Source organism: Hyla sarda, chromosome 1 (genome assembly GCF_029499605.1).
Source record: "Hyla sarda isolate aHylSar1 chromosome 1, aHylSar1.hap1, whole genome shotgun sequence".
Lineage (NCBI taxonomy): Eukaryota > Metazoa > Chordata > Amphibia > Anura > Hylidae > Hyla > Hyla sarda.
This window is the reverse complement of record NC_079189.1, coordinates 25887299-25903148: the sequence shown is the minus strand read 5'-3', so window position 1 is coordinate 25903148 and position 15850 is coordinate 25887299. Positions and strand designations below refer to the sequence as shown.

Sequence of the window (15850 nt, the reverse complement as noted above, 5' to 3'; positions counted from 1 at the left end):
GATGTCACGAGTGGGCGTGACCGTAACAGCACGAGTCTCCGCCCCGCATCACCAGTCATACGGCACAGAGTAAACTTCACTCCATGCACCGGATGTCATGGCGCAGCCGAGGACCAGCTGGGGACCTCGCGATCAGACATCTTATCCTCTATCCTTTGGATAGGGAATAACATGTCTAGAGGCGGAGTACCCCTTTAAGACTCAGAATTGATTGATGTTGTTCCCGATACCAATCTAGGAAGAGCCAAAATCTGCAGGTTTGGCTGATAAAAATCTTATGCAGCGTTTCCCAACCAGGTTGGCTCCAGCTGTTGCAAAATTACAACTCACCGCATGCCTGTACAGCCAAAGGCCTGCCCCCACACCCCAAAAAGTTTTCCAAAAGACACACTTCAACACTTTCCATCTTGAATGTAGTTTTTTTTTTTCTTGAAGACAATAAAACATGTACAAAATAATTTTAATGACTACGTGCGATACAACGGTGACATTTTTTTTAAAGGATTTGGACATGTTATTTAGAAGCTTTTTTTTTTCTTTGAAAGCCTAAAAAGGTAAATAGTTTTTTCTTAATGCGTTACAGTCCCTCCCCGACTCACCCCCAACCCCCCCCCAAAAAAACTGACTGGGGGTGGGGGGTGGTATGTGTCTCTTTCCGAATCCAAAAAGCACAAAAATAAATATATTTAAGGGAAAGCAAAGTGTCATTAAAGTTAGCACCTTGTCATTTACACCCTTTTTTTTTTTGTTTGTATCATTTTATTTAATTTTTTCTATACAGATATACATATGTCCTCAGGGGGGAGCTATTGCTTTTGATAGCAAGTCCGTTATTGGAAGGCTGCGTATGTGTGAAATGAAGATGCGTCTTTAACCCTATGACATTCTCTGTGATTACCAGCTCTGTGAACTGGGGGGGGAAGAGATTGCGGCATCCGGAAAACCGAAACGTGTAGGAGGTTCCCCTCCCCTACCACCCCCAGTAGTGTTTGCAGGAAGAACGTGTGCTTATAAAGTTTGTCATGGTTATCCTGCACGTCGATACAAGTACAGAATCTGAAGGGTTCACAAACATACCCTATACGGATCCTCAAGTATTCCCATGTAGTTTCTAATCCAGCACGTAAAAATGTCTTATCAAATTAGGCAACGTATACATAAATCAGCCATGCCCATCCGAAAAAACTGCTTAGTGCCACAGAAGAAAATCTATGAGACTATCTGGTCAGACTGGCCTCAAGTGTCGCTGGTACCGAGACTGGCATTGGTCGGTGCCCGTAGACTGCCGATGAACCCCTGCGCAGACGAGTCACATGGTGTCCACCATCCACGTAAACACTTCATTAATACTTGTCCCCGGAGTTGCTCCTGACGATTTTTATGGGAATGTCTCTTTAAAAGTTGCTGGGAATCATAAACTGTTTTTATTCAGAATCGGTAAGAAAAAAAAAATAAAAAAATAAGAAACTTAAGGAAATTATGGACCTGGACCCTGAGCGTGGGGCTGCATCAAGTCAAACCGTAGTGAAAATAACTTAAGATTCATTCAGCTTTATCTTCCAGTCCTTGTGATGAATCATAAAAAAATAAAAAGAAATAATAATATTCATGAATGTCAGTAGAAGGAAAACCTCCGGGAAAAGTGAACAGAACCATGCAGATGTGGGAAGAGATCCCGTACGAATCGGTGACACCCCTGCCAAGTCTCTTCATGGTAATATCTGACTCCTCCAGCATTATCAGTGTTCAGATCTCCTAAAGTGTGAAAGTCCAATGTCAAATACAGGTCCCGGGCTGTGCGGGCGGTTGGTGCTTCCGGCTTCGCACTACTCCCGATTTCTCTTTGTACACTAATGGCATCTGTTGTGAGATATCCACCAAAGCGCTGGCCACGGCTAGACCTATAGTGAGGAACACCGGGGCAAGACGTTAGCTTCAAATATACACATACATTACATTACTTATCCTGTACTGATCCTGAGTTATATCCTGTATTATACTCCAGAGCTGTACTCACTATACTGCTGGTGGGGTCACTGTGTACATACATTACATTACTTATCCTGTACTGATCCTGAGTTATATACTGTATTATACTCCAGAGCTGTACTCACTAATCTGCTAGTGGGGTCACTGTGTACATATATTACATTACTTATCCTGTACTGATCCTGAGTTATATCCTGTATTATACTCCAGAGCTGCAGTCACTATTCTGCTGGTGGGGTCACTGTGTACATACATTACATTACTTATCCTGTACTGATCCTGAGTTATATCCTGTATTATACTCCAGAGCTGCAGTCACTATTCTGCTGGTGAGGTCACTGTGTACATACATTACATTACTTATCCTGTACTGATCCTGAGTTATATACTGTATTATACTCCAGAGCTGTACTCACTATTCTGCTGGTGAGGTCACTGTGTACATACATTACATTACTTATCCTGTACTGATCCTGAGTTATATCCTGTATTATACTCCAGAGCTGTACTCACTATTCTCCTGGTGAGGTCACTGTCTACATGCATTACATTACTTATCCTGTACTGATCCTGAGTTATATCCTGTATTATACTCCGGAGCTGTACTCACTATTCTCCTGGTGGGCTCACTGTGTACATACATTACATTACTTATCCTGTACTGATCCTGAGTTATATACTGTATTATACTCCAGAGCTGTACTCACTATTCTGCTGGTGAGGTCACTGTGTACATACATTACATTACTTATCCTGTACTGATCCTGAGTTATATCCTGTATTATACTCCAGAGCTGTACTCACTATTCTCCTGGTGAGGTCACTGTCTACATACATTACATTACTTATCCTGTACTGATCCTGAGTTATATCCTGTATTATACTCCGGAGCTGTACTCACTATTCTCCTGGTGGGCTCACTGTGTACATACATTACATTACTTATCCTGTACTGATCCTGAGTTATATACTGTATTATACTCCAGAGCTGTACTCACTATTCTGCTGGTGAGGTCACTGTGTACATACATTACATAACTTATCATGTACTGATCCTGAGTCATATCCTGTATTATACTCCAGAGCTGTAATCACTATTCTGCTGGTGGGGTCACTGTGTATATACATTACATTACTTATCCTGTACTGATCCTGAGTTATATCCTGTATTGTTTTAACTATACTAACCAGCTGCAAGTTACTAACTATCATCATTGATTCCTGACTTACCAGATTGTCCTGGAGGTGGAATGCCCCCTAAACCACGTGGCAGCCGTACAAATATTGAAAGGACCGCCGCTTTGTTACCACAACATGGCTCCAAGGCGATCGGCTTCGGAACAGTCTGAGGAGAAGGAGAGGGAAAAAAAATGGTGGGAACAGTCAGCATGGAATCTGGATTTACTACAAAACCCCACACCCCATTGGAGGTCATATATATATATATATATATATATATATATATACACACACACACATATATATATATATATATATATATATACACATATACAGTCAGTGAATGGGAAATATTCTGGTTAACATGATAAATGTTGCCTATTCTGATGCATTTTAGGAGGTCCAGACAGGTGTGCACAGAGACCAACGTGGACCATAATTCTGCAAGGTTCTGTCACCTTGTCATGTGGCTTTTCCAGCTGTTTTACTAAATGTTAAAATTCGATTTTGTTGCAGATTTTACCCATACACTCAAAAGATGAAATCTGCTGCAAACACCTGCTGCGGAGGGGAACCCCAACCTCTAATCTGCACCCAATCCTGTCATGTGTGAATATACTCTTGAAGAAGCACTTCAGGTTTGGTTTGTTTTTTGCCCATATCATGCCCCCTCACCATCACTAGTCTGGTCATGAATCTATCATATGGTGGGTCTGACACAATGCTGTAACTTACTGTATGGACTTAATACATTATTTTTATTTTTTAATAAATAGAATAATGCAGAGGTTGGTGTGTAAGTCTTGTGCTTACCTGTTTTAGTGCATGTGGCAGGCATGAGTTTTCAGCCACACTCTATGGCAGCATTTCCCAACCAGTGTGCCTCAAGCTGTTGTTACAAAACTACAACTCCCAGCATGCCCAGACCATCAGCGACTACAACTCCCAGCATGCCTGGACAGCCACTAGGCTGTACAGTGCGACCCAAAATCCATTAGTAACCCTCAGATTTCATGATGCCTTATACACATTCAAGGCCCCCAGTGCCAGAGGCAGCAAAACAACCCCAAAACATCATTGAACCTCCACCATATTTCACTGTAGGTACTGTGTTCTTTTCTTTGTAGGCCTCATTCTGTTTTCGGTAAACAGTAGAATGATGTGCTTTACCAAAAAGCTCTATCTTGGTCTCATCTGTCCACAAGATGTTTTCCTAGAAGGATTTTGGCTTACTCAAGTTTATTTTGGCAAAATGTAGTCTTGCTTTTTTTTATACACAATGCAAAGACTAAGTGAACTTCTCTCCTTTTTATCTGCTTTCAGGTGTGATTTTTATATTGCCCACACCTGTTACTTGCCCCAGGTGAGTTTAAAAGGAGCATCACATGCTTGAAACAATCTTATTTTGTTTCCATAATTTTGAAAGGGTGCCAATAATTTTGTCCAGCCCATTTTTGGAGTTTGGTGACATTTTGTCCAATTTGCTTTTTTTCCTTAGTTCCAATACACACAAAGAGAATAAACCTGTGTATAGCAAAACATGTGTTACTGCAATCCTTTTCTGTGAGAAATACTTCATTTTATTAAAAAATTTCAAGGGTGCCAACTAGAGATGAGCAAATTTACAGTAAATTCAATTTGTCACGAACTTCTCGGCTCGGCAGTTGATGACTTATCCTGCATAAATGAATTCAGCTTTCCGGTGCTCCCGTGGGCTGGAAAAGGTGGATACAGTCCTATGAGACTATTTCCTAGGAATGTATCCACCTTTTCCTGCCCACCGGGAGCACCTGAAGGCTGAACAAATTTATGCAGGATAAGTCATCAACTGCCGAGCCGAGAAGTTTGTGACGAATCAAATTTACTGTAAATTCGCTCATCTCTAGTGCCAACATTTACTGCCATGACTGTATATACTAATATATATATATACACATATATATATATATATATATATATATATATTCAGTGGTCCCTCAAGTTACAATATTAATTGGTTCCAGGACGACAATTGTATGTTGAAACCATTGTATGTTGAGACCAGAACTCTATGGAAACCTGTTAATTGGTTCTTAAGCCACCAAAATGTCATCCAAAAATAGGAAAAAGTGAGAATTAAAGAAAAATAAGTAGATAACTAATATAGATAAAACAAATCCTTCCATATAAAAGTGATAATGCTCTGCTGGGAGCTGTAAATCACTGTCTGAGTGTTTCCCAAACAGGGTGCCTCCAGCTGTTGCAAAACTACAACTCCCAGCATGCCCGGACAGCCAAAGGCTGTCCGGACATGCTGGGAGTTGTAGTTTTGGAACAGCTGGAAGCAACCTCTTTGGGAGGACCGGAGCTTCTTCAGGGTGCTGTACAGAACACACAATGTCCTAAAATAAGGAAAATGGAGCCGCCCTCACCTGATGTCCAAAGGAGCAGCTAACCCTGGTACAGGTAAAGAGTACAGAACATGTAATACCTCCCTGTACTGTAGGGGGCGCTACCAGACACCAGTCAGTGCATACACTTCAGTAATACAGGTAAAGAGTACAGAACATGTAATACCTCCCTGTACTGTAGGGGGTGCTACTAGACACCAGTCAGTGCATACACTTCAGTAATACAGGTAAAGAGTACAGAACATGTAATACCTCCCTGTACTGTAGGGGGCGCTACCAGACACCAGTCAGTGCATACACTTCAGTAATACAGGTAAAGAGTAGTACAGAACATGTAATACCTCCCTGTACTGTAGGGGGTGCTACTAGACACCAGTCAGTGCATACACTTCAGTAATACAGGTAAAGAGTACAGAACATGTAATACCTCCCTGTACTGTAGGGGGTGCTATCAGACACCAGTCAGTGCATACACTTCAGTAATACAGGTAAAGAGTACAGAACATGTAATACCACCCTGTACTGTAGTAGGCGCTACCAGACACCAGTCAGTGCATGCACTTCAGTAATACAGGTAAAGCATATTACAGAACATGTAATACCTCCCTGTACTGTAGGGGGCGCTACCAGACACCAGTCAGTGCATACGCTTTAGGAATACAGGTAAAGAGTACAGAACATGTAATACCTCCCTGTACTGTAGGGGGCGCTACCAGACACCAGTCAGTGCATACGCTTTAGGAATACACTGATTTTACCAGTGAAATATCCATTTTGATTGGTCGGTTCTTCCAGCCATTGACACATTTCGCAAGATTCCATAGCATTGTATGTTGAGTCTGGTTTCAAGTTACAATGGTCCAGAAAAGACCATTGTATGTTGAAACTATTGTATGATGAGGCCACTGTAAGTTGAGGGATCACTGTATATATATATTTATTATGTTCTGCCATAGTAAATGTGATTCTAACAAACCCTCAGCTGTTGTATTCTTTGAGTCCACAGCTGGAATCTTTTTTTTTTTTTCTAGATTCCAAAATCTGCTCTGCCCCCCTATGGTTATACACAATTTTTCATTCGCATCTAGTGTGTAAACAGCAGTGAACATGTCTCGGCTGCAGATACATTAGTAATAATAATCCCATTCGTCAGGTTCGGCCCCATAATCACTAACAGGTTATAAATGGTCGCCTCTTCCACATGGGTGGGCAGCTCGGGCATTGTCTTCATGAAGCCCCCATTCTGCAGCAATTAATAGGAGAATAAATTGTAATCTGGTTGTGTGGGCAGAAACCAACAAGGCGCCATTATACAATGTAAAAGCTTAATGGAAAAGCAAATGTCAGGCGGATAAATCAAAGGCGCGGTATTTATGTCCTCTATTACGCCGGCGTATTCTATTAATGAATTAACACCCAGCGTCATGCAAATTAGTGTTTTATGACCCAGCAGAAGCGTCAAATGGAGCTGGGAATTTTTTTTTTCTCCCCCATTTTATTTTCAATAACAGCAGATCCCGTTCTGCGCTAATCTGTCTTGGTTTTTATGACGCGGCCATGAAGGCAGCCGAGGCTTTGTTACCCTGATCACTTTATGGGGCCCTCAATCTTCCCATGGTATAGAATTACAAGTTATGGGCAGCCTCTCTCAACACTTAAGTCACAGATGCTCAGCTATTTGTCAATGTTCGCCTATTAAAGGGGCATTAAACCTAGAAATGAATTAACAGGAAAAAAAAAAAAAAACTGGATACATTTTCTTGCTGATCTGAAAAGTTCTCAAAATAATTAGTCTAGAAGAAATCTGAAAAACCGAGGCCCATCACCTCCTTGTACCCTCCTGTATACAGCTGGGGGACTTCTCTAAATCAGCTGGGGAGGAGGTTGTTGTTGCTGCAGCAAGCTGCCTCACAGCCGGAAGCTAAGCAACTTAAAGGGGTACTCTGCCCCTAGACATCTTATCCCCTATCCATAGGATAGAGGATAAGATGTCTGATCGCGGGGGTCCAAGCTCCACCTCCATCTCCCTACTGCACACGGCGTTCGTTTAGAGCGTCAGGTAGTGCTGGGCAGTATACCGGTTCATACCAAAAACCGAAAAAAATTTCCCACACGATATTAATTTTTCCCATACCGCAATACCGGTTGGACCCCCCCCCCCCCCCCCCCCCAAATTACTTAATTATCAGCCGCAGCGTGCTGTCCCCACATCGGGGAACCAATCATATGTGACCCGCGGGAGCTGTTCTGCTTCTCCCCCCCCCCCCGGTTTATCAGCCCAGCGCTGCGCTGTCTCCCACATCAGGGAACTAATCATATGTCACCTCGTTTTCCTATGAGTTACGAGCCGCCGGCACTGGAAATCTGTACTGTACTACATGTTCCTTGTGCCCGGGCTGCAAAAATAGACCAACTTTAAAGCCACGTTGCTCCGGTAACGGTCTCACGTTCCCATCCCCAGCGTGAGGCCATTACCGGAGCAACGACGGGGAACATAGAAAGGTGAGTTAAAGTTTATTTTGTTTATTTTTGCATCTCGGCCACAGGAATACGTAGTACAGTACAGATTTCCAGTGCTGGCGGCCTGCAACTCACAGGAGGACGAGGTGACATATGATTAGTTCCCAGATGTGGGGGACAGCGCAGCGCTGGGCTGATAAAGAGAGAGGGGGGAGAGGGGGGGGGGGGTTTAGAGAAGCAGCGCCCACAGGTCACATGATTGGTGGGGTGGAAAATACTGTTAAATACCGTGGAACTGGCATAACTCACAAAAATACTGTGATACACATTTTTGGTCATACCGCTCAGCTCTAGTGTCAGGTGCAGCATCAGAGGCTCGTGACGTCACAGCCACGCCCCCTTGATGCAAGTCTATGGGAGGGGGCATGACGGCCATAGACTTGCATTGAGGGGGCGTAGCTGTGACGGCACGAGCCTCCACCACGCATTACCAGTCATACGGCACGGAGTGAACTTCGCGGATGCCTAGGGTGCCGCAGCCGAGATCATCTTATCCCCTATCCTTTGGGTAGAGATAAGATGTCTAGGGGCGGAGTACCCCTTTAAAGAAGCACACCAGGATTTTATTTTTGTTTATATTTATATAGTGCAGCATAGGATATTATTAGAGAATAACGTGGAAGTTGTTGTGAATGCCTTGTGCTTAGCTGTTTTAGCTGATGTAACAGGCTTGAGTTTTCAGTCATTTGGATCATTATTTCATCACTGAAATGATTTCCTAACGCTGCCTACATTTCCCATGAAGCCTATTGTTGAGCAGATTGGGGGTAAGGTGTCTTAACGCAGTTCTTGTAATTAGGCTGCCATAAGCCGAAAGTGATTTTTCCAAAATAAAGAAATAACATGGCAAAAACACAATGTATGAAAAGAAAGCCTCCGGAGAGGTGTATAACTACTCTATATACTGATCCCATAGAGATGGCAGCAGTATACAGATAGAGCTGGGGGGGGGGGGTGTATAACTACCCTTTATACCGATCCCACATAGATAGCAGAAGTATATAGATAGAGCTGGGGGAGGTGTATTACTACTCTATAAACTGATCCCATAGAGATAGCAGCAGTATACAGATAGAGCTGGGGGGGGGGGTGTATAACTACCCTTTATACCGATCCCACATAGATAGCAGAAGTATACAGATAGAGCTGGGGGAAGTGTATTACTACTCTATAAACTGATCCCATAGAGATAGCAGCAGTATACAGATAGAGCTGGGGGGGGGGGGTGTATAACTACCCTTTATACCGATCCCACATAGATAACAGAAGTATACAGATAGAGCTGGGGGAGGTGTATTACTACTCTATAAACTGATCCCATAGAGATAGCAGCAGTATACAGATAGAGCTGGGGGGGGGGGTGTATAACTACCCTTTATACCGTATATTTTTTTTAAAACCATTTCACTTTCTCCTAGGGGGACATGAAGATACAATCACCTGATTGGTTATGAAATACGCTGCCATATTGAGGTGTATGCAGATAACATTATTACTGCATTGCCAATAATAGTGAAGGCACAGGTCCGCGTGGTCATAGTGACGAACAATTTTGTTGTTGGCCGATCAGACGGAATCTCCAACCTGGAATATTTTGGCGCAGAGATACTGCAGTGTGAACGTACCCTATATATGGAGAAGAGAGTGGAATGCACAAAGCAGTGGAGACTGGAATCGGTCGAGTGGGATCGGCAACAGGTGAGTATGTTTTTTTTTTTATTCTCTGGATAATCCCTTAATGGTGCTGAAGTTTTCTGTGCTATAGCTACAATCATACGAGTCTTCCCGGAGGACTTCAATAGGCTCTGGCCGGCATGTCAACGGCTCAACTATAGCGTTTCGTGGCTGCTAGACACAGATAGGTGGGCAACATTTCAAAATCTGCTGCCGAAGTATCTATGGTTGGATTGGCACAAGCCCCATTAAAGTCCGTGACTATGATCCGTTCTGACTCGGGCTAAAAAGTTCAGCAAACAACGCATTTCGCACAGAAGTCAAAACTCTTGATATACACTGCTCAAAAAAAATAAAGTGAACACTTAAACAACACAATCTAACGCCAAGTCAATGACACTTGTGTGAAATCACACTGTCCACTCAGGAAGAACACTGATTGACAATCAATTTCACATGCTGTTGTGCAAATGGAACAGACAACAGGTGGAAATTATAGGCAATTAGCAAGACACATCCCCAATAAAGGAGTGGTTCTGCAGGGGGTGACCACAGACCACTTCTCAGATCCTATGCTTCCTGGCTGATGTTTTGGTTACTTTTGAATGCTGGCGGTGCTTTCACTCTAGTGGTAGCATGAGACAGAGTCTACAACCCACACAAGGGGCTCAGGTAGTGCAGCTCATCCAGTATGGCACATCAATGTGAGCTGTGGCAAGAAGGTTTGCTGTGTCTGTCAGCGTAGTGTCCAGAGCATGGAGGCGCTACCAGAAGACAGGCCAGTACATCAGGAGACGTGGAGGAGGCCGTAGGAGGGCGCCTTTGTGCAAGGAGGAGCACTGCCAGAGCCCTGCAAAATGACCTCCAGCAGGTGCAAATGTGCATGTGTCCACTGAAATGGTCAGAAAAAGACTCCATGAGGGTGGTATGAGGGCCTGAGGTCCGCAATTGAGGGTTGTGCTTACAGCCCAACACCATGCAGGACGTTTGGCATTTGCCAGAGAACACCAAGATTGGCAAACTCGCAACTGGCGCCATGTGCTCTTCACAGATGAAAGCAGGTTCACACTGAGCACATGTGACAGTCTGGAGATGCCGTGGAGAACGTTCTGCTGCCTGCGGTTTGGCGGTGGGTCAGTAATGGTGTGGGGTGGCATTTCTTTTGGGGGCCGCACAGCCCTCCATGTACTTGCCAGAGGTAGCCTGACTGCCATTAGGTACCGAGATGAGATCCTCAGACCCCTTGTGAGACCATATGCTGGTGCGGTTGGCCCTGGGTCCCTCCTAATGCAAGACAATGCTAGACCTCATGTGGCTGGAGTGTGTCAGCAGGTCCTGCAAGAGGAAGGCATTGATGCTATGGACTGGCCCGCCCGCTCCCCAGACCTGAATCCAATTGAGCACATCTGGGACATCATGTCTCGCTCCATCCACCAACTCCACGTTGCACCACAGACTGTCCAGGAGTTGGTGGATGCTTTAGTCCAGGTCTGGGAGGACATCCGCCACCTCATCAGGAGCAGTGTACAATAAGCCAAATGTAGTCATTGGGGTCACTGAATTGAATGGGGTCTGAGACGATCAAAGCACAGGTAAGTTGGCAGCCAATTTTGAGATTTTCAAGATCCTACTTCCTGTGCTTTACTACTTTAGCAGGGAGGGGCAAATGATCGGTCCTCCCATGTAGTGGCATTTTTTCCTCCACTTTATATTCAGGTTTTTTCTCCCCCCAAGCAGTGTGTCTCCAGCTGTTGCAAAACTACAACTCCCAGCATGCCTGGACAGCCGTTGGCTGTCCAGGCATGCTGGGACTTGTAGTTTTGCAACAGCTGGAGACACATTGCTTGGGAAACACTGGTATACAGGAAAGAAGAGAATGAAAGGAGAAGGATCATTTATGATAAGGTCCCTTTTAGTTTGTATCCCTTTAAAATAAATAACAGTACAATAAGGAAATAAACTATAACAAGTCAAAAAACAATAATAAAAAATAAATAAAATAAAATCCACGGAGCGAGTCATTTGGAAAAGTGCTGGCATGAGGAGGTGTGGAATATATATTGTAAATAAATTGCTGGATGCCAGAAAGTGTTTTTTTGCTGGTGCGGCTTTTGTTGATGGGGCAGAATTTTGTATTTGATTATCGGACAATCAGGCGGCTGGGAGATGTAATATTAGGGGAGCGCAGGCTACAATCCAGCGCCTCGGCCGTGATGACAAATATGAGAGGGAGGAAGATGGAGAATAAGGAGGAAGGGGGAATAGGTTTCTCTTTTTCAGCTGATTTTTATTGCTTTTGTGTTTTTCGCAGTGATTGGACTGAAGTCAACAAATGTAAAAGTAGCAGCAGAGAAATTGTGAGGAGGGAAACAGTCCATACATATACTATATATTCATATTGGCGGTATTAATTCTAGTCTATTTATACAGACTGGCAGGACTCACAGCTGCTGCATTTTGAACCCTCCAGTTCGCTGTTTTGACCCTTCGCTACCTGTAAATCATGGCGGATCTGCCGGGTTGTGTAAAGTTGCCGGCTCCAGATGCTAATCCCTAATTCAAGAGGAGGCGGATAAAAAACTCGGTAACAGAGAAGACATCGGCGAGAAGATGCTGCCTGTATGCACTTATAATGGGATTTATTGAGAAGGGAGAGATCAGAGAAAATAAGGGAGTGTTGGGGGGAGAGAGCGCATAAGTGGGGAGGGAAGAGAACTGGGGGAACAGAACAAGGGGTAGGAAAGCGGAAGGAAAACAGAGAAAGGGTTAAGAAAGCGGAATGGAAACAGAGAAAGGGGTAAGAAAGCGGAGGGGAAACAGAGAAAGGGGTAAGAAAGAGGAGGGGAAACAGAGCAAGGGGTAAGAAAGCGGAGGGAAAACAGAGCAAGGGGTAAGAAAGAGGAGGGGAAACAGAGCAAGGGGTAAGAAAGCGGAGGGAAAACAGAGCAAGGGGTAAGAAACAGGAGGGGAAACAGAAAGGGGTAAGAAAGCGGAAGGAAAACAGAGCAAGGGGTAAGGAAGCAAAGGGGAAACAGAGAAAGGGGTAAGAAAGAGGAGGGGAAACAGAGAAAGGGGTAAGAAAGCGGAGGGGAAACAGAGCAAGGGGTAAGAAAGCGGAGGGAAAACAGAGCAAGTGGTAAGAAAGAGGAGGGGAAACAGAGCAAGGTGTAAGAAATCTGAGGGAAAACAGAGCAAGGGGTAAGAAAGCGGAGGGGAAACAGAGAAAGGGGTAAGAAAGAGGAGGGGAACAGAGAAAAGGCTAAGAAAGCAGAGGGGAAACAGAGAAAGGGGTAAGAAAGAGGAGGGGAAACAGAGAAAGGGGTAAGAAAGCGGAGGGGAAACAGAGAAAGGGGTAAGAAAGTGGAGGGGAAACAGAGGAAGGGGTAAGAAAGAGGAGGGGAACAGAGAAAAGGGTAAGAAAGCGGAGGGGAAACAGAGAAAGGGGTAAGAAAGAGGAGGGGAAACAGAGAAAGGGGTAAGAAAGCGGAGGGGAAACAGAGAAAGGGGTAAGAAAGTGGAGGGGAAACAGAGAAAGGGGTAAGAAAGTGGAGGGGAAACAGAGGAAGGGGTAAGAAAGCGGAGGGGAAACAGAGGAAGGGGTAAGAAAGCGGAGGGGAAACAGAGAAAGGGGTAAGAAAGCGGAGGGGAAACAGATAAAAGGTAGAGGGAGCGAGGGGTAAAGAGAGCAAAGTGAAGAGAGCAAGGGATGAGGGGAGTTGAAAGTAGTAAGGCGGCAGGGACACAGCAAGGGTGGGGAAGAGCAAGAGGTTAGGGGGAGAAAGTGGTGAATGAGCGAAAAGAGTAAGTGGAGAAATAAGGGCAAAGCGTAAGGAGGGAGAGGGCAAGGGGTAAGAAGGGGATGACAGGGGTGAGGGACAGGAGAGACGGGTGAGGGAAAACGATGACAAAAGGGAGGGGGAAGAGTAAAATTAAGAAAGAAAAAGACAGATGCAGTGAATAAGGGGCACAAGACCAGAAATAGGTGGGGAGACAGGTAAGTAGGGGGAGAGTGATCAAAAACAAAGTGGTCCTGAGAGTAAATGTATATTATGGGATTAAGAGAGAACGTTAAGACACTTTAGAATGAGTCTGGAAAGCTTTGGGGACCTGTGCTCTAGAATAGTGGTCTCCAAACTGCGGCCCTCCAGATGTTGCAAAACTAGAACTGCTCTAGAATCTGAGCACGAGATGACATCCCCACATATACAAACATCACAGAGCAGTGTTATCAGGGCTGACGCATCATGCTGCCCCATGAGGCCAATGCAGGCACTGCTCCGCGCCCCTCCTTCCTGTCACTTTTATATACGCACTCTAATTATCCTGCGCTCCTTTTCTATCCTCCTATGATTAAACTATATTAAAAAGCCCAACAAAAGAGCAGGAGACACATAAAGCCTTTGTCATTGGAATATCATAACGCTGCCGCGTGCTTGCAGAGAACTTCCCTGCACTCACCACAATTACCAGCGATAAGTAATGGAATTCATTTGCCGGTTTGCTATTTGGCCACGTGTTCCTTCGATAACCTTCATAGGATTTACTCTGCTGGAGATAAGAGCTAAGGATTACTCTAATACAAAGATTTCATTAAAAGACACCGGCTGGAGCGGATACATCGACGATGCAATGGATAATCAATGGGGATACATACAACCTGATAGTGTCCGCCCCTGTGTCCAGATCAGATACATCGACGATGCAATGGATAATCAATGGGGATACATACAACCTGATCGTGTCCGCCCCTGTGTCCAGATCAGATACATCGACGATGCAATGGATAATCAATGGGGATACATACAACCTGATAGTGTCCGCCCGTGTCCAGATCAGATACATCGACGATGCAATGGATAATCAATGGGGATACATACAACCTGATAGTGTCCACCCCTGTGTCCAGATCAGATACATCGACGATGCAATGGATAATCAATGGGGATACATACAACCTGATAGTGTCCGCCCGTGTCCAGATCAGATACATCGACGATGCAATGGATAATCAATGGGGATACATACAACCTGATAGTGTCCGCCCTGGTGTCCAGATCAGATACATCGACGATGCAATGGATAATCAATGGGGATACATACAACCTGATTGTATCTGATCTGGACACCAGGGCAGACACTAGCAGGTTGTAGGTCTCCCTAATGATTATCCATTGCATCGTCAATGTATCTGATCTGGACACCAGGGCGGACACTAAGACGATGCAATGGATAATCAATGGGGAGACACACAACCTGATAGTGTCCGCTCCCTGGTGTCCAGATCAGATACATAGACGATCCAACGGATAATCAAAAGGGAGAGACACAACCTGATAGTGTCTGCCCTGGTGTCCAGATCAGAAATATTGACGATGCAATGGATAATCAATGGGGAGACAACCTGCTAGTGTCTGCCCTGGTGTCCATATCAGATACATTTATGATGCAACGGATAATCAATGGGGAAAGATACAACCTGCTAGTGTCCGCCCTGGTGTCCAGATCAGATACATAGACGATGCAATGGATAATCATTAGGGAGACATACAACCTGCTAGTGTCCGCCCTGGTGTCCAGATCAGATACATAGACGATGCAATGGATAATCAATGGGGAAAGATACAACCTGCTAGTGTCCGCCCTGGTGTCCAGATCAGATACGTCGACAATGCAATGGATAATCAATGGGGAGACATACAACCTGATAGTGTCCATAGACCAGATACATGGACTAAGTAAGAGGGGGAGACACCCCCTCCCCCACCCACACACCCCTTAGTGTCAGTATCAGTAGTGAGAGTCATGATAGATCTAAAGGCCAGGATCACAGAAGTGGATCCAAATTTTCTCTCCCCTTACAGAATTCCATTTAAAACCATGGAACTTCTGCCTGTGGCTCTCCAGATGTTGCAAAACTACAACTCACAGCATGCTTGGACAGCCAGCGGCTGTCCAGGCATGCTGGGAGTTATAGTTTTGCAACAGCTGGAGACACACTGCTTGTGACAGGTGGAGGAACGCTTATATAAAACATGCATTTTAACCCAAATGCACCTACTATCCAGGGATGCCCAGACTTAGAATGGCACTTGACTGCT

General features: G+C 44.6%; 1 protein-coding gene across 1 annotated transcript in view; it reads right to left on the bottom strand.

Annotated features, from left to right (window-relative positions):
- Positions 1 to 736: 736 nt before the first annotated feature.
- Positions 737 to 15850, bottom strand: part of ATRN (attractin) — a 236352-nt gene continuing 221238 nt past the window's right edge. Inside the window, exons 29-30 of the mRNA XM_056553301.1 lie at positions 3220 to 3334; positions 737 to 1901 (exon numbers count right to left, since the gene is read on the bottom strand). Of these exons, the coding sequence (XP_056409276.1) occupies positions 1777 to 1901; positions 3220 to 3334 (240 nt within the window). The 3' untranslated portion in view covers positions 737 to 1776. The remainder of the gene's footprint in view (positions 1902 to 3219; positions 3335 to 15850) is intronic.